Here is a 20,201-nt window from a genome sequence, read left to right on the forward strand (position 1 = left end):
TCGCTACCCATGACCCTTTCCTTTTCTCCGGAAGGATCACTTCGACTTAGCCGGGTGGCACGCTCTCAGTTTTCAGAGGAAAAAGCTCTGGGAAGGACTTCGATTCCCTTGCGAAGTATGGGCCCCTTCCTCTAGGGAATCACCACAACTTTTCGGATCCAAAAAGGGGATCCGCGAGGACCTGCTGACCCCTGCAGCCAGGTGTGGGCACCTCCTCTTACACACACACACGCTCGCCCCATGTCTGGGCTGGACAAAACCGGGATTCCCTTTTACAGTTTCATTACCCCCCCTTCACACGCTTGGCTTTTGTTTGGCTTCCATTCCTTTTAAACACAAAGTTCCACGTTTGGCAACCCCCCCTTGCTTTCTCTATCCTACTGGTCATGGCTCGGTGGAGCTAGCAGTAGGCAGAGGTGCGGCTAGAGGTCACGCAAAGAGGTGAAATCAGACTGTTTTCCAGGTGGAATCCCACACACACACTTCCTCCTTCCCTAACAGAAGGTCCTGTGCTCTGGCAAAACCCCCATGCTCTCCAGACTGTTAGTCTTTCTGCGGCTAGGAAATGCACAGAGGAAGCAAGATCCAACTGTGATTGGGAGAAGGGCCTTCACTCACACACATGCAGGCATACACAAATTTCCCATGCTTTTCCATACTTCAAAATTAAAATTTAGAGGTACTCACCTTCTTTCCAAGCAGCCTTTGAGCTCAAACTCAAAACCCCTTTAAAACCTAGTTCCAAATGGCCAAGGTCCACGAAAACATACCCACAGACTCAATGGGTCTGCTGCTAGCAAGGGAGGCTTACCTGGGCCTGGTCCATTGGTTAGGTTAGCTTGGAGTCCCGCTGGGTCGCCAATTGTTGGAAGAAACATCCTTCTAGGTTCTGCTCCAAGTGGGGAAAACAGACACTGGAAACATGGAGACTGCTTGGAAAGATGGTTTAATGGTGGACAGGATCACATGGCTTGAGTTCCTGAACAGAAAAGGGGTGATACAGTAAATCCTCGGGTTTTTATGCTCTCTCTGGCTTTGCATTTCTTGGGGCCACGAAAGAGTATCCTGATTGGTTGTCAGACTCCCAGGGGGTGGGGGTCTTGCTGGCTGATGCAATCTTCCCAGGTGCCATGTGGTGAGCCTCGTCTAGATGGGTCCCATTGTGTTAGTTTCTGTTGCTATTGTGTAGAGGGCTAATCCTATCTTTCGCAATTCCTACTATGGCTCTGCCTGAAGGAGGTAGATCTTTGTTATGTAGAATAGACTGGCCCAAGCCTTAATGGCCCATTGACAAAGGGTGGGGGGCAGGAAGGTGGGAGCTGCTTTGTCTGTAAAATATGCTTCTCATATTTCTGCCTTTTTCATATTTTCTAAAATATTTCACTCTTCCAGGAAAGGGGTGGGTGCTAACTTCCTACAATCATAAACAAGCATTAACAAAACATCAGGTGTACATTAAGACAACAGCAAAATTAAAAGCAAAGTGCCTATAGAACTGTGGGAAGTACACCCAGTGGTGAAATCCTCCACGGATTGCCATCGGTTTACTTTCCAAAAGCACACTGTGCGTGCACGCATGCACAGTGCATGCCAAATGCACACTGCACATGCATGTGTGCATGCGCAGTGCGAGCCAAACGGGTGCTTCACACGGAAAAAGGAAGCTTAACAAAGTAAGTAGAACAGCGAGGGGGGGGGAACATCTGTGCCGCGCGATTTAGATTCGCTAGAAAGCAGGATTTTCAGTTTTCCAGCGAATATATATCGCACGGCACAGCTGATCACCAGAAATACTGGTTCGGACAAACCGGTAGCTTTTTTTTTACTACCGGTTCGCCAGAACTGGTGTGAACCGGTAGCATTTCACCCCTGAGTACACCCCAAAAGGACAATGCCAGAAACCTCACAGCACCAGAAGCCTCAGAAAACAGTGCCAAAAAACTCAAGAAAAGGGAGAAGCACCAGCTGAAAGGAAAACTCAGAGCAGTCCTATTTACAGAGCTGACAATAGAAACACTTAAGAAGAGCAGGAATCAGCAGGAAGGGGAATCATGCTAAAAATAAACTCTCCAAGGTAAACTGAAACTCTCTTTTTCCAGCCCCTGAAAGGATTAAACCCCAAGCACAGGAAAAACAAAAGACCTGGGATCAAGATTAACCCCAGGAAAACAAAACCCAGGGCAATCAGAAGCACATCAAAACCCATCAAGCTGCAGTAGCTTCAAAGGGGAATTAAGCATAAAAGTCTCTTCCAAGTTGTTTGCAAGTCAGGAACCTTGGAGCTGTGTCATTTTGTGCTTCTTGCCTTCCTACATTAAAAGAATTCCAGCTGGCTTCTGCATTCATTTCTTCTCAGCATCTGTGGTGTGTCCCAGCTGGGAACGAGCCAGGGAAATTTCTTCTAACAGAACATAGCCTAACTTTTTTACTCAAGGGAATCCAAAAAGGAACCACCATGAAAATTCTCATCTCCCTCACCACACTACATTTCCCAGGATTCATAGTGAAGGAAGTCCTGATCATTACATTGGCCTTAAAGGCAAATTTCAAGGCAAGGGAACAAGCTTAAGGTATTTAGAAGGCAACTCAGCCAGCAGGCCTTGATAGAAAAAATGAATTTTATACAGGGTGGGTGTTTTGGGTTGTTGTTTTTTTTGCATGTAACCATTGCAAGCCTTATTCAAATGATTTTGATTCTCTGTATACATTCCAGGGGGAGTCAAAAAAGTTACAATCGTGGCCATAATCAAAGCCCCGCCCCATTTAAAAAGGTGTCATTACTCTGCAAAAAAGGGTGAGGTTTTGAAACCCTTTTTGGACCCTCTCCTTCTTGTGAGAATTTCAGGAAGTCTTAAAAACTTCCTGATTGAGTGTTCAGGTATTCCAGATTTCACATCCCAGAGAGGATAACAGGAGACTGATACATCCATTTTTGGTTTTTGCAATGGTGCCCCTCTTTTTTCCAGGAATATGCATTGAAACCCATTTCCTAAGCATGTTGGAGACAAAAAACTCCATTTTGTAAACAATTAGGGAATCAGTTTGTTCTAGTGATTCAGGCATCAGCCTAGAAACAAGGAAACAGTGAGTTCTAGTTCCATTTTACGCAGATGGTGAGTTCTAATCCCATTTTAGGCATGACAGCCAGCTAGGTGACTTTGGGCCAGTCTCTCTCTCTCTCAGCTAAACCCACCTCACAGGACTGTTGCTCTGAGGGAGATGGGTGTAGGAAATGGCCAGGTTGAGCCCAAGGGAGGAGTCAAGTGCGTCATCAGTCTTGAGACCCTTGGCACCCACAAGAGTTCTAAGTTCAGCCCACCTTGAATTCCATTGACTCTTATCTACCTTCTATTTGCTTTGACCATTATTTGTTCAGATTCTTGTAGAGAGCATCTTTGCAATAAACTTTTATATTCATTTGAACTGCCTGGATTTCCTGAGCTTGACAATGGGCGGTTAAGAAATACGAAATATAAACAAACAAATAAAATAGGAGGAGGAAAGAATATTAGATATGTTCTCCGCCTTCAGCTAATTATAAAGTAATAAAGGCAGGATTTAAAAAAAAACCTTGCTTATGGATAAAGAACTGAAACGCCTTGAATAATAAAGGTGTATTTGCAGAATAGCCAAGGTGACCATTGTAACTGTGTGATGGAAGCTCTGCTCCTTTTTGTCAGGGTGGCAATTAATCCCATTCTGCTTTTGGGTAATTGCACCTTGATTTAGAGAAGCGGATTGAGACTTTTCCCTTGAAGTATACTTTAAGAAAATAACCCCAAAGATATATTTTCTAAGAAAAACTTATTTATTTGTTATAAAAAAAAATAAAACATCTCACTAGTTAATTAGTTACATCTTGGCAGCTTTCCCGGCCACCTCTCCTGGCCGGAGAACAAAGAAAGTTTTAGAAGAAAGTGAAAGAATGTAGACATGCGCAGTATCAGTTACTGATAAGAAACTTGGTAAGCTACGGTAAGTCTGAAAGTCCAAAAATAAGAGCTCATCTGGTAAATACAAAAACGCAGTGACACTTTTTATAGGTGACACCTATTCCTTGGAAATAAAAAAGGAGCAGGCTTCGATCAGATAGGCAAGGCCGCCATCTTGATGTTTTTGTGGTCTCTCCTGGCACGGATGGTCTGGGTTACAGGACCTGACCCACCTTTGCAGGCTCTGTGGCTGGTGATGGGATGGTTGAAGTCACGCTTAAAGCCTGGTGAGCAATACTGGCAGTGGCGCCCGGCCGTGTGGTGGCGACAGTTCAAGCAGATCCCCCCACTCTGGCGCCCCGAAAGTTCAAAAAGCTCCATGCTGAAGCGGCAGCGATGGGAATGGCGGTGGCAGTTGCAGGCTGAGGACACAGGAAGGGGGTTCATCAGTTCAGGCAGCTTCCTCTAACGATGCCCAAAACCTCTTTCCACCCCACCTTTATGTCTAGTATGCCCAGCCCTGCAATCCCGCCCCCCCCCCATACAAGAGGGATCCAGAGGGATGGACTGGGTCAAGAAATCCAGATGCAACAGGGTGATCAAACCCCAGTTCTTATTTTACATACATTGTGCAGCTACATAGGATAACCTCACCCTGCCGTAAGCTTTGTGACCTTCCAGAAATCCCTTATAATGTGGGTTTTTTTTTTCAACAGGCCTAGAGAGCCCCTGGGAAGAAAAATAATGTATGCGGGGTGCTGATTGTAACTCACGATCTCGTTTTTATTCATGTTTAATGAATGCAATTGTTTGAAGCGATCTGTAAAACAGGTAGTCCTTGTCTTATAACCATTCGCTTAGTAGCTATTTGAAGTTACAGTGAAACTGAAAAAAAGTGATTTATGATGATCCCTGCGCCTGCAACTGTCACTGCATTCCATCGGTCATGTGATCAAAATTCATGCATTTGGCAACCGGCACAAATTTACAATGGTTGCAGCATCCTGGGGTCCCCTGATGCCTACATGCAACCTTCCCAACTGGCTTCTGACAGGCAAAGTCAATGGGAGAAGCTGAATTTGCTTAACAACTGCATGATTCACTCAATAACTACAGTGATTAACGGTGGCAAAAAAGTTTGTAAAATTGAGCCTGACTCACTTAACAACCACCTTGCTTAGCAACAAAGATTCTGGTCCCAATTGTGGTTGTAGTCGAGGACTACTTGTATTGGTGACATGGGGAGCAAGCAAATTTAATAAATACATAATACATACCAGGGGTGAAATCCAGCAGGTTCTGACAGGTTCTGGAGAACTGGTAGTGGAAATTTTGAGTAGTTTGGAGTAGTTTGGAGTAATTTTGAGTAGTTTGGAGTAGTTTGAGTAGTTTGGAGAACCAGCAAATACCACCTCTGGCTGGCCCCAGAGTGGGGTGGGAATGGAGATTTTGCAATATCCTTCCCCTGCCACTCCCACCAAGTCACACCATGCCCACCAAGCCACGCCCACAGAACCGGTAGTAAAAAAAATTGAATTTCACCACTGATACATACATGTGTTAGAGGACTTGCCATCTAAATTTGATGAATACCCTGTTTCCCCCAAAATAAGACATCCCCTGATAATAAGCCCAATCGGGCTTTTGAGCGCATGGCAATAAGGGTTCAAAAAAAAATATAAGACAGGGCCTTATTTTCGGGGAAACATGGTATATAAAGAATAAAGAAATAAATAGGGCTGAGCTTTGATCCTATCACAGCCACCCTCTGGCCTTTTTAGGAATTTTTGTCCCCACAAAAAAACAACCAAATGCTTTAAATGATTAGCAGTTCACTGCTTGTGAGTACCAAGAACTCCTTGGTGCCTCTAAGTGGCGTCAAGGTAATCCTCAAATAAATTGAATTTTAAAATTGTTTTTGAAAAAGGGCCAAAACCTTCCATGTCACAAGATTTCAGTGTTTTCACATGAGATCTTATCTTTATCCAAATAAAGATGCTAGGTTGTATGAGGATTTGGTGAAATTGCTGACCTCATGAAATTTTGGACTTCAAAAAAAATAAAATAAAATTGGAGAGAGTCCAGCAATGATCCTAAAAATGCCTGAAAAGATTGCTGACTGGGGCTTTAGAAAAAGATGTTTTAAGATTTTAGATGAGGGCCAAATTGGCATACAATATTGGTAGAACTGCCATCCAGTTTGGCCATTCTCTTTTTTTCCAGGGATCTCTTAAAAAGCAGAGAATTCATGAGTTGTTGGAAATTCTTTAAAAAAACTATTTCGGGGGATCTGAAAAGATGGCTGGCCCCCAGCCTAAACAAACCAACAGCAGGGCGGGTGGGATTTTTTTTTTCTCTGAATAAGGTTTTGAAAAGTGTTCGTGGCAATCTAGGCTGGAAAGGACCACGTGCGAATGGGGCTTTATTTCTGCAGAATTCCAAAGAACAGATCCCAGCTCTGCACACACAAAAGTCCTCAGCCACGGGTGCTCTATCTCCCCCACAGTCTCACCCACACATTCATGAGCATCTTTGGGGGTTGCCCGTTGCCAGGGCCTATCCCAGTAGAAAGTTTTGCAGGTGTCACATTCAGGGCCGGCTGTGTGGTGCCGACAATCACACTGAAGTACCCCTCCATCTTTCCCAGCTGTGCACCGTGAGGCATGTCCATTGCATTTACATCTGCCTCCAACCTGCAGCTCAGCTACTCCATAGGCGGCCTCTTTCCTGCGCATCCCTAAAATCCGGGCTGAGTGCATGCGGTCAAAGGACATGCGGAGGTCAGTAGCGGTCACCCAGTCTTGGAGGATGGGACTATACTCGAACCTCTGGGCCGAAGGGCGGCCTGCAAGAGGCATGAAGGCCACCAGCCCTCCTGTGAGGGGCTTCAGTGCTGTTTGTGCCTCGATACAAACTGCTTCATGCTCCATGCTTTTCACAATGGTGGTGGTTGGTGGCAGACGGTAACGCCGCCAGCAGTGGCTGGAAAAGAACTGAAAAGGCATCCAACTGCGTCCATAGTCCATGGACTTGTAAATGGCCAAAGATTCTGGTCGCGGGGAGCAGAATCGCAGAGCCACATAAAGGATTTCCATTCGCCGGCCCAAAGCCAAAGTAAGCGTGGCATTGGCTGTTGGCTGAGACCACCAACATGTTGTATCTCCATCACTGTCTGTGAGACGCTCTGACCGGTGGGTATGTTCTTGACAACCTTGGCAGAATTTGGAAGCTGGATTGGTCGAATCGCGAAAGGCGCAGAATCGCCCAGGAGGACCGCTGCACGTACTGGACGCTTCCACCAGACGGCCCGATGCAAGTTCGGACAGCTCAGGCAGGCAGAATTGTGGGCGTTGGTTGGCATTGTAGCAAGGATCATGAGGGTCAGGAGTTTGGCCCAGAAGGAACGGAAGGAAAACTGCAACACCCCATGGGAAGGGAAGCATCTCTGGGGAAAGGCTTCAGGAGTCAAAAGCTCATCACCTGGAAGATGAGAAAAGAGTGATGGACAAAAGATTCTGTTTTTCCCTGCCTCTTCTTCCTATCCTCTACCTATTGTTTCCAAGAATAATAGAGTGAGAGATGGAGAATGAGAGAGTGAGGGAGAGAGAGAGAGAGAGAAAGAGAGAGAGAGAGAAAGTGTGTGTGTGTGTGTATGAGAGAGAGGGAGAGAGAATGAGAGAGGGAGAGAGGGAGAGAATGGAAGAAAGGGAGAGAGAGAAAGGAAGTGAGTGAGAGAAAAAGAATGAAGGAGGGGGAGAGAGAGAGAAGCAAGCTAAAGGCTCATGTGATAAAGATATGGGACTATGATACTGAAGATGTTTGATGATAGTCAAGCTACACAAATCTGTGCCTGTTGAGGAGTTCAGCTGCCATAATCCCCAGCCAACTTGGCATTCATCTCCCATCTCTGACATTTAAAGCATTCTGTGATGGTTACCACTAGTATGGAGATCAATGCAAATGGTTTTCTCACCTCGAAAGTTGTTAAAGCAGCTGTTTTGGGCTCTCTGATCATTTGTACCACACTAATTCACACACATGAATGTCTACTGTTTCACACACATTTACTAATTCACACACGTTTACTAATGTTTACTAATTCACACACATGAACACATGAATGTCTACTGTTGACCTCACCCCATTCCTAAGAGGTATGTAAGGGGCGTGCATAAGTGCACCAGCGTGCCTACCGTCCCTGTCCTAATATTCCTTTTCCTTTACATGGATGTCTCCCCCTACCATCCTGCCTCTGATCTCAACAACTTTCTCTAATATAGAACCCATGCCCAAGAGCCAAGCAGACAAGGATGGAATGAGCACGAGAAAGTAGCTTTAAACTCCCTTTTCACAGTTGAGGCATGGATGGGAATTGGCACAACACAAGGGCCTGGTGGGTGGATGGAGTGGAGGACTCAGAAGAGACCACAGAAAGGGGATAAACAAGGATAAGTTGCTTTTGGCTTTGCATATGTTGGAAAGGATGCTTTAACCATTCTAGCAGAAATAACACACGAAGAGGAATTTTGGATTAAGGAGTAACCATTTGTGGATTATGCTAAATTCAAATTCTGAATTTTGTCTACATTCCAGCATGCTGGAGGATTGAGTAAACATATTGGTTTCTCAAGGGGATTACAACCATTGCAATTCTGGCCCAAAAACCTGAGAGAGAGTGAGAGATTTAGAGGAACAGAATCTCTTGTCAATTGAACATCCTTTGGTCTCAGAGAGATACATTCATAGCAATGCCCAAGTTTGGGAAGATGTGTCCTTCAAAGAAGAAAAGTCATGGATTCTGCATGTCTTCTTACCTAATAATGCAGCTTCCATGTTCTGGCTGTGTTCACATTCAACATCCTTTGCTTAATTGTTTGTTAAATAAACTACAATTGACAGGTCAAAGCAATATCTTAAGCCAAAGTTAGAAAAAAAAATATCCAACATAATGCCTTAGTGTGTTCTATGACCCAGTCTCTATATAGATTTTTAAATAAAACCATAATATGGTTGTGTAACATTGCCTCTTGTCAAGCTACCAGATGCAGATGTGCTCAGGGCTCCTAAAACAGGAAGAAGTACATCCCAAATATTTATCCTCAATAGTTATTGACCCCAACCAGGGATGAAATCTAGCATGTTCTGACAGGTTCTGGAGAACCGGTAGTGGAAATTTTGAACAGTTTGGAGAACTGGTAGCGGAAATTTTGAGTAGTTCAGAGAACCGGCAAATACCACCTCTGGCTGGTCCCAGAGTGGGGTGGGAATGGAGATTTTGCAATATCTTTCCCCCAGGAGTGGGGAGGCCATGAGGATTTTGCAGTATCTTTCCCTTGGAGTGGGGTGGGAATGGAGATTTTGCAGTATCCTGCAAAATCCCCCTGCCACGCCGACCAAGCCACTCCCACCAAGCCACACCATGCCCACCAAGCCACGCCCACTACCACCTGTAGGAAAAAAAAATGGATTTCACCACTGACTCCAACTATTTATCATTTGTAATAAATGGCAGAATGAGGTGGGAAGCTAAAACAAAATCATTTAGAACTCTTCCCCCCAAAAAGCCGAAGAATCCTGTCTTATTCCAGTGCTTGCAAAACTCATTAGATCTACAATTGACCTGACAAAGTGCAGTGCAAACAGTAGCATATTAAAAATAGATGCAGTTTGTCTTGCTTAGATAAAAATAGCTGCATTGATGGGATTATTTTTTTATTACTACCAGACAGTCCTCAATTTATGACCACAATTGGGGTGGTTGTTAAGTGAGTCACACATGATTTTATGACCTTTTTTGCCATGGTCGTGAAGGGAATCACTGCAGTTAAGTGAATAACACGGCCATTAAGCAAATGTAATTTCCCTCATTGACTTTGCTTGTCAGAAGCCAGCTGGGAAAGTCACAAGTAATGATCACGTAACCATTTGCTGCAACAGTCAGAAAATACATGCTGATTGCCAAGCATCCAAATTTTGATCTTGTGACCATGGGATAATTGACAGTGCCAGGACTGGTTGTAAAATACTATTGTCAGTGCCATTGTAACTTTGAACATCACTAAATCAATAGTTGTATGTCAAGGACCACCTATATTGTCTTTTCATGCCCTTAGACTTAATTCTCTTATGCATAACCCCAAGAGACATTCAAAGGCACTTGTAGTATCATTTCCCAAAAATACAGCGTGAGAAGCAGAAAAATGGCCACAAACCCATAAACCACATAATCTCAGCATCTGCCTTGTAAATAGAGCTCCGAATAGAGCTTGGGCTTTAGCAAGGCAGTTAATTAAGGGATAGGCTGAGGCACCCCTTGGAGGCCTAGCAAGTCTAATCTTTGATTTCTTCCCCCTTGATAGGGGATCATCATTGCCAGAGAGGAACGTGATGTCTCCAGCTTGCCTATCACTTTCCCTCCTCTGGTTGCTAATTGCCTTGAGGAGGTTGCTGGTGGGATAATCCTCAACCACCAGAGAGGTAGCTTCTCTTGCAGAGTATGAGTTTCTTCTGATTGTCATGCATGATGCAACCCTATGTTGGCTACAAGCCAGAATTTCTTCCATCTTGCCTCTTTTGCAAATTCCAGGTTTGGCATGGCTTCCTTGGTGGTCTGCATGTGACATATTGGAATTAGTGCTCTGTGTATATTATTCTTTCTTCCAGAGCCGACCTATAGCTGGAAACATTATGGGGCTTAAAATGCAATTCTGCCCGTGTGTGTGTATAAGATCCACGCACTAAGGCAGGAGTTCAACAAATGGAAAGTGTCAGTTTTCTTAAGGGCAATAAAAGTTCATATAAACCCATTTAATTTACTATTTCATTGTTTGTAGATGTTGAAGAGTGATTCTATTGCATTTAATGGCCTAATAATATGTAGGATAAGAGGGAATACTTCTGACCAAACACTTTGTTTATTTCGGTCATATCCTTCCTTTCTCCAGTGGGAACTTGTGACTATGTCTGTACATAGCAAGGCAAATGAATCTGAAATTTTTCCTTCCCCCTAAAATAAAGATATGCACATGTATTTATATCTTCCAGAAGCCACATTGGTGAAAAAAGTAGAATCAGGGGAAACAATATATTAATAGCTACTGATTAGAATTAATTACCTGTGAAATAAGGTATCTTATAACATTAATTGATTCCAAACTCTACAGACTCCCAACTCTACTCTTTCCTTTCCCATAGAGAAACACAGAAGTACACACAACACAGACCTGAATACCCCTCTCTCCTTCCAGGAAAAACAACAACAACAACAGCATTGTCCCAAAGGTGCTTTTTCAGGAGACAACTGGAGTTCCTTGTTTTTTTCTTTTGAAGACTTCTCATCCAAGAAGATTCTTCAGCTCTGAGAGGATAGAATAGAATAGAATAGAATAGAATAGAATAGAATAGAATAGAATAACAGAGTTGGAAGGGGCCTTGGAGGTCTTCTAGTCCAACCCCCTGCTTAGGCAGGAAACCCTACACCACTTCAGACAAATAGTTATCCAACATCTTCTTAAAAACTTCCAGTGTTGGAGCATTCACAACTTCTGGAGGCAAATTGTTCCACTGATTAATTGTTCTAATTGCCAGGAAATTTCTCCTTAGTTCTAGATTGCTTCTCTCCTTGATGAGTTTCCACCCACTGCTTCTTGTCCTGCCTTCAGGTGCTTTGGAGAATAGCTTGACTCCCTCTTCTTTGTGGCAGCCCCTGAGATATTGGAACACTGCTATCATGTCTCCCCTAGTCCTTCTTTTCATTAAGTATAATTAAATATAGTGGGGAATGGAAGGATTTACCTGTATATTCCTTGCAGACAGCTGGTCATTTGCATCCTTTTAGTGGGTCGTTGAAGCACTTGGAGGTTTATCTGTGTCTTCAGGGTCACCTGAGTAGTGCTCCCAGTTCCTGCAGTCTGCAACCCCTCCTCTGGAAATTCATCCCACTCCCACACCATTCAAAGGGTGCTTATCCCAAACTGGATAGCCAAAAGTCTATACAGTTGCCTCCTAAAGTCCAGCTGCCTCTTGAAAAAGCATCTTTGGAACAACCATGACTTGGATGACTGACAATCTCTGCAAACAACATTGAAACAAATGAAGAGATATGGAAAGAACAGCTGCACTAGGAAGGGAAAAATAGAGAGAGTTGGATGGAAATGACATGAAGTAAGACAGAACTGGACAGGGTGTGAAAGAAAAGTGAACAAAATCCTTTTAACTAAGAAAAGTTTAATAGCCAATTCTCAACTTAAAACCATTTATTTAGCAACTGCTTGAAGTTACAATGACAGTGAAAAGGGCCTTACAACCTCTATGGAGCTTCTTAATCATCCAGTTCATGATTGTCCCCAAAATGCTTTTCCAAAAAGTAACTGGACTTTCTTGATTTTTTTTCTTTGAAAACATTTTGCTTCTCATCCAAGAAACTTCTTCAGTTCTGAAGTTCTGGAAACACTTTCAAAGAAAAAGAAAGTCCAGCTGCTTTTGAAAAAGTACCTTTGGGATGACCTTTCAACTGGTTCTTAAACCATTGCAATAGCCCCACAGTCATGTGATCAAAATTAAGACGCTTGGCCACTGGCGTGTCTTTCTGACAATTTCAGCATCCCGAGGTCATGTGATTACCATTTGTGACCTTTCCAGTTAACATCCGACAGCAAAGCCAATGGGAGAAGCTGGATTCGCTTCATGACCATGTGATTCACTTAACAACTACAGTGATTTAACTTAACAACCATGACAGAAAAGATCATAAAATCGAGTGCAACTCACTTAATGACCGCCTTGCTTAGCAATGGAAATTCTGGTCCCAGTTGTGGACATAAGTCAAGGACTACCTGTACAAGGGAAGCAGCTTCTTCCAACAAAGAGCTGATTTTTGACTGATCTGAGAAAGGTATCTAAGCTTTTTATCAGGAAAATCTACAGCTATTTGGGTTTCTTTCTTGTTTAAATTTTTGTTTACAGCAGCCCTATTCTCATCAGTGGATGCAAAAGACCCCTCTCAAATTATGGGTCATTATTCGGGGGGGGGAATCACCTTCCGATCAACAGTTAAAACTTCATACAGAAGGCTCATAGCCAGGTGTTGATGAGCATTGGCTAAGTTGATTAGGAATTATAAATGTGGAAATCCACCCCATTTGAGGATTACCTGGCTGAGGAATGGTGGGCTGGACCCCATAAACCGCTGCTTCTGAAATTAAATCAGTCTTTCCCTCTATCTGAATGCCGCAGGGAACTGCACAGACATGCTGACCACATTTCCTGAGCCATCAATTTGAGTTTGGTTTCATTAGGATTCTCTCAGAACCTCCCCTGAAGTCTCTTCTGGAATCTGTGCAACCAATGAGTTTCTTTATGCTTAGGAAGCAGGAGAAAAAAATAGACGTTCAGAACTTAAGACCACTTGCTAAGACTTTATGAAATATGTATGATCCCTTCTCCAAGTTGCCGGAGATGCAGATATGTCCCTGTGGGTCCATTTACTTTTCTGGAACTGGCCAATCATTGTCCCCTTTTGGTACTAAAATTTCTGGGGCTGCCAATTTAATACTAGAAACTTCCTTCCATTTTACAGATGTACAGCTGGGTGATGATGGATTACATCTCATCTGTTTCAGATCTTTTGCATGAGTGACAGAAATAGATCTTTCTGCCCTCTCGACAATCAAGTAACTCATCTTACTCCAAGACTGGAATGGAAATTTTTCATCCAGTTTGTCAATGGATTTTTCCCTCCTATGCTTGAAGAATGATTTACAGGTAGTCCTTGACTTACAACCATTTGTTTAATGATTATTCAAAGCTATGATAGTGATAAAAATGTAACTTATGGTTGGACCTCACACTTACAGTCATTTCAGTGTCCCTGTAGACACATGATTAAAATTTGGGTGCTTGGCAACCAGGATGTATTTACAAAGGTTGCACCATCTCTGTCACTGCGTTCTTTTATTTACCAGCTGAGCTCATCATTTCTGGACTATCAGACTTTCTGTAGCTTGCCAAGAATCCTTATCAGTAAGCTAAACTGCGCATGTCATCCACCCACATTCCTTCTCACACACTCACACTTTCCTTTCTTCTCTTGCCCAGAAAGGCCCGGCTAAGAAATAACCAGCACGAACTTTTGCAAAAATGTAACAATTAATTTTAGATAGTTAGATGTTTTATTTTTCTTAACAAATAAATGAGTTTTCTTAGAAGATATATCTTCGGGTTTTTTTTTTCTTAAAGTATGCTTGCAAGGAAAAACCTCGATCCACTCCTCTTAATCAAGGTGCGATTATCCCAAAGACAGAATGGGATTAATCAGCGCCCTGACAATCTCAAAGTCATATGACTGCCATTTGTGACCTTCACAGGAGTCTCCCAGCAAGCAAAATCAATGGGGGAAGTCAGGTTCGCTTAGCGACCCTGTGATTTGTTTAAAGACCATGATGATTCACTTAACAACAGTGGCAAAAAGATTAGGAAATCAGGCAAGACTCACTTAACAACCACATTACTTAGTGAGGGAAATTTTCTCCCAATTGTGGTTTTAAGTCGAGTACTATCTGTAGATTCTGGCCCATGCCAATTTGTTTCTTCTTCTTCTTCTTCTTCTTCTTCTTCTTCTTCTTCTTCTTCTTCTTCTTCTTCTTCTTCTTCTTCTTCTTCTTCTTCTTCTTCTTCTCCTTCTCCTTCTCCTTCTCCTTCTCCTTCTCCTTCTCCTTCTTCTTCTTCTCCTTCTCCTTCTCCTTCTCCTTCTTCTTCTTCTTCCTATTATTATTATTATTATTATTATTATTATTATCTTTTATTCAATAAAAATGAAACTCAGTCAACTGGACATTTAAAAATGTGTCAGAAATACCATTGATTGGTGCTAATGGTTGATATGGTTTGCTGCCAGCATTCTAGGTATTAACCAAGTACCTTCTTAAACTATTCGATGTTCCAAGTAAACTTCGACTTTATTATTATTATTATTATTATTATTATTATTATTATTATTATTATTATCTCTTTTATTCATTAAACATGAAACTCAGTCGAATTAACATTCAAAAATGCATCACAAAACCATTGACTGGTGCTAATGGTTGATAGGATGCTGCCAGTGTCCTAGGTATCAACCAAGTACCTTCTTAAGATGTATGATGTTCCAAGTTTTTTGCAGTTCTGCTGGTGTTATTGCAGGAAGCTGCAATTTGTTGATGTATCTTATAAAATTCTTGGACATAGTATTAAGTGCCCTGATGACAATGGGTATCACTGTTACATGTTTCATCCATAATCGTGTAGTTTCAATGGCCAGATCGTGATATTTCGTGATTTTTTCCAGTTCTTTTTCTTAGACTGGCAACTCCTGGTACCGCAATGTGAATAAATTGTACATTTTGGTTTTCAACAACTGCGATATCTGGCCTGTTGTGTTTCAAATGACAATCCGTCTGTATTTGAAAGTCCCACAAGATCTTCACTTTCTCATTTTCTATAACTTTTTCCACTTTATGTTCCCATGACATTTTGGATACAGGTAAGTCATATTTTTTACATAATGACCAATTAATTTAGCAACTTGGTCATGTCTAGCTTTGTAATCAGTTTGTGCGATTTTGCTGCATTCACATATTAAATGTGAAACAGTTTTGACTTTGTTGTTGCAAAGTTGGCAGTTTGGATTGTCGGTGGATTTTTGTATCTTCGCTTTCATGGCATTAGTTTGTAGTGCTTGTTCTTGAGCAGCGATTATTAAACCTTCCATTTCTTTCTTGATGATTCCCATCTTAAGCCATGCCCATGTAAAGTTGTCTTCACATTTTCCTTCAATGTTTTTCAAGTGCTGTCCATGCAAAGCTTTGGTTTTCCATCTATTTAATCTGTCATCCAGCTGTTTTTCCTTATATTCTGCCTTTGTTTCTGTTGTTTTTATAATGTTCTCTGTTTTCACAGCCTGCAGCAATTTTTCTGTACTTTGGTTCATATAATCATTCAAACTTTGTTTTTCTTTTTCTACAGTTTGATGGATTTGCAATAGTCCTCTGCCCCCTATTTTTCTTGGCAGGTACAACCTGTCGATGTCACTTTGTGGATGTAAAGTGTGATACATATTCAAAAGTTTGCGCGTTTTCCAGTCCAGGTTTTCCAGTTCAGCCAAAGTCCAGTTGATGATTCCAGCTGAGTAGCGTATCACTGGAACTGCCCATGTATTAATGGCTTTAATTATGTTTCCAGCATTCAGCTTTGATTTTAATATTTTGCGGACTCTCCTGATGTATTCCTTTTGCGTTGGGTCTTTGACTTTTCCATTCAAGATGTTATCTGGTTTCAATATGCCTAGATATTTGTAACCATCATCTTTTTCTAATGCTTTCACTATGTTTCCATTTCCCAGTTCTATTCCTTCTATTTTTTTTCCATTTTTCCTTGCTGCATGGATAATATAGCATATTTTTCAAGTCCAAAGTTTATTTTGATGTCACTGCTGAACAGTTGAACTGTGTTATAACTGTATTGTTGTTGTTGTTGTTGTTGTTGTTGTCATTAATCTTCTTACAAAAGATTGTGTCAAGGGCTGACTTTCAGTAGATCACAGCGAGGGAGCTGCTCTGCTGTGCACGAATCCCCGACCCAGAATCAGGTTGTTTACGAATGATTTAGCACCGGGTTCTCCGCGAACGAGCACTTTGCCACGGGTGTGAGGTGGCCGCCTTCCAGCCACATACCACTCCTGTGACAAACAACTCTCTGCACTGGGCTGGGTGGCCCAGCTATTCGAGGCCCACTGAAGCTCTTTGTGCTGCGGTATCATTACGTTTAGGGGGGATTCTGACTTAGAGGCGTTCAGTTATAATCCTAAAGATGGTAGCTTCGCCCCATTGGCTCCTCAGCCAAGTCTGTACACCAAAAGTCTGAACCTGCAATTCCTCTCATACTGAGTAGGATTACTAGCGCAGCAACATATCATCAGTAGGGTAAAACTAAGCTGTCTCACAACAGTCTAATTTGTTTCTTGAAATGAAGATCTGGTGAGTGACGCCTTTTGAGAATCTTGTGCAAAATGGCGCAAGAATAGGAAGCCCCACAGAAGAATGGAATATAAAACACAGAAATATAGAAAACTGTCAGCCGAAAGGAACCTAGTGATCCATTGAGTATGCTCTTTAAAAATGTTTTTTTTTAAAAAAAAATATTTTTTAAATTTTTGTCAGATGATGGACATGTGTTTGTCCCAAGCATACTTTCTATGAAGTAATTCTTTCTAATGTTGCTTTTGAACTTTCCTCCTGTTAGTTTATGGTTATGTTCCCGTGTTCTTGATTTTTTGCTTAATATTGAAAGTACTGCCTTCTAGGACCTTATTCACACCCCTAATATATTCAAAGGTTTCAATCATGTCCCCCTTTTCCCTTCTATCCTCCAGGCTGCACATATTCAGTTCCTCCAATTTCTCCTGATATGTTTTGTCCCTCAGACTTGGCACCATTCCCCACCCCCACCCCCACCCCACTTCTCTGGACTTGCTCAATCTTATCAATATCTTTTTTTAAAATAAGGTCTCCAGAACTGGACATAGTATTCCAAATGGGGTCTGATTAAAGCCCTACATAGTGGGGTTAGGACCTTCTTTTTGCTGCAGGTGCAATCAAATCAAATGAAGATGGAATAAAAGGCAAAATGGTAGTTAGGCTATTCCATATATAAGAGGCTTGATGGCTGACTCTTAGGGATGACTAGACAAGCAGTATCCCGTTGTGTCATCATTTGAGAGAGCTTTTCTTACTTAAACAAAGAAACAGAATGATAAAGGACCAGCAAAAAACAAGAGGGAGCAAGAGCAAATTCTGGCTTCTGGCCAGTTTATCCATTGTGTTTCTCTGGGGGAATCTGATAGGGAGCTTAGGAAAGCTCCTTCCTTCCTTCCTTCCTTCCTTCCTTCCTTCCTTCCTTCCTTCCTCCCTCCCTCCCTCCCTCCCTCCCTCCCTTCCGTCTTTCCTTCCATTCCTTCCCTCCCTCCCCCTCCCTCCCTCCCTGTCTTTCCTTCCTTCCCTCTTTCCTCCTTACCTCCCTTCCCTCTTTCCTTCCATTCCTTCCCTCCCTCCCCCTCCCTTCCTCCCTCCCTTCCCTCTTTCCTTCCATTCTTTCCCTTCTTCCCTCCCCTTCTTCCCTCTTTCCTTCCATTCCTTCCCTCCTTCCCTCCCCTCCCTCCCTTCCTCCCTGTCTCTTTCCTTCCTTCCCTCTTTCCTCCCTCCCTCCCTCCCTTCCATTCCTTCCCTAACCTCCCTCCCTCTTTCCTTCCTTCCCTCTTTCTTTCCTCCTTCCCTTCCCCTTTACAATATCTTGTTTAACAACCAGCATGACTTATGACGATAATTCCAGGCTCAATTGTGGTCGTAGGTTTAAGACTACCCGTATAGGCAACTGCTGGAGATTCCCCGTAAAGTCACCCAATTTGACTGTCTTAATGGTGTTACTTCTAATTGTCAAATTGTCACTCTACTCCTTTCTGCTGCAATATGTGAAACATCCCAGGCTTGACTTCATGCCATCTTGTCCAATTCTTAACATCCTCCTTTGCAGCCCTTCTGTCTTAGCACCTGCTCTGCAGAGGGAGAAATCAAGACGAGGTTCTGGCATCCGTTTCTATTGTTCCTTTTGGGAAATAGACCCCGTCACTTTAGCAAAGAGGCTTGGGTGGAGGGGAACAATTTTCTTTTTAAAACTGCCAAACCAAACACCTCCCCCACTCCCCCTTCTAGTAGACCATCTTGACATAACGCAGAAGAGTTTCAAAACCATCTGGAATTTCAATAGATCATTTGTCAAGCAGAACAAAAATCTTTTTTTTTTTAAGGAAGGTATGGAACAAGGCTTTAAGATTTTGCACTGCTACCTTCGCTACGTTTTTTGCAAATCAAGCCCAATGCTCAGATGAAAGAGAGCGAATGGAAACATCAGTGTGGAAATGTGGAAAATAAAATAAGACCTGCATTTCTCTAGGATTATTGTCATTCACACATCCAGTTCATACCATAAAGCAGTCAAGGTTATGTAAGCACCAGCACAAAAGCTACACACATACACACACACACACACACACACACACACACACACACACACACAGTCCTTGATTTACGACTGTAATGCAGGCTGTTCATTGCAGTTGTAAGTGATGACGGTTATGAAAAAAGCACCAACTAACTCAATTGGATGGGTTTTTTTTTTGCAGTCGTTGTTAAGTGAATTCAGCGGTCATAAGTGGGAACACATAGTCATTAACTGAACGGTGCAGTCATTGTTTGCTATGGCATGGTTTTGCTGAAAACCAAAACTATGTGCTAGGTTTTGGCAAAACCATCATAAAATCTGGTTATGACTGCAGGATGCTACAAAATGGCTTTGCAGCTGTGTTGCAAAGTGCCCCAAAAGTACAGTTACATTTTCTTATCCATAAGGATGGGGAGGTGGGGGGGAAGGGGGGTGGTCATTGGAACGTCAGGTCCTGATCATAGTCCCCTTTGGTAGATGTGTTGTAACTTTGAATGGTTGCTAAGCAAACGGTCGTAAGTGGAGGATTACCTGTATTTATGGTAATTCCATAACATTCCTCAAGTAAGTAGATTTGATCAGCGAAAGAGCAAAAGTGAGCTTCATTAGTTAGACAAATATGTGATCTGCACCTCTATAACTGTCTGGTTTGGTTCTGCAACCCAACAAGACAGACAGAGACTTCAGAGGATAATTAGAACTGCAGAAAAACAATTACTACCAACCTGCCTTCCATTGAAGACCTCTATACTGTACAAGTCAAAAAGAGGGCTGTGAAAATATTTACAGACCCCTCACATCCTGGACATATACTGTTTCAACTCCTACCCTCAAAACGATTCTATAGAGCACTGCAGACCAGAACAACTAGACACAAGAATAGTTTTTCCCGAACGCCATCACTCTGCTAAACAGATAATTCCCTCAACACTGTCAAACTATTTACTAAGTCTGCACTACTATTAATCTTCTCATCGTTCCCACCACCCATCTCCTTCCACTTAGGACTGTATGACTGTAATTTTGTTGCTTGTATCCTTGCGATTTATATCAATATTGTTTCCTGATTGCTTATTTTACCCTATAACTATCATTAAGTGTTGTACTTTATGATTCTTGATGAACGTATCTTTTCTTTTATGTACACTGAGAGTGTATGCACCAAGACAAATTCCTGTGTGTCCTATCACACTTGGCCAGTAAAAAATTCTATTCTATTCTATTCTATTCTATTCT

At 42.3% G+C, this 20,201-nt stretch overlaps 1 protein-coding gene across 2 annotated transcripts in view; it reads right to left on the bottom strand.

Moving 5' to 3' along the window:
• NTN5 (netrin 5) overlaps positions 1 to 20,201 on the bottom strand; it is a 55,561-nt gene that overhangs the window by 11,442 nt on the left and 23,918 nt on the right. Inside the window, exons 2-3 of one of the 2 annotated variants that reach the window (XM_034419527.2) lie at positions 6,445 to 7,412; positions 4,166 to 4,354 (exon numbers count right to left, since the gene is read on the bottom strand). In XM_034419527.2, coding sequence (XP_034275418.2) covers positions 4,166 to 4,354; positions 6,445 to 7,375 — 1,120 coding nt within the window. In that variant the 5' untranslated portion in view covers positions 7,376 to 7,412. The remainder of the gene's footprint in view (positions 1 to 4,165; positions 4,355 to 6,444; positions 7,413 to 20,201) is intronic. The other variant, XM_034419528.2, reaches the window with a different exon arrangement.

Source organism: Pantherophis guttatus, chromosome 4 (genome assembly GCF_059756535.1).
Source record: "Pantherophis guttatus breed Tessera chromosome 4, ASM5975653v1, whole genome shotgun sequence".
Taxonomy (NCBI): domain Eukaryota; kingdom Metazoa; phylum Chordata; class Lepidosauria; order Squamata; family Colubridae; genus Pantherophis; species Pantherophis guttatus.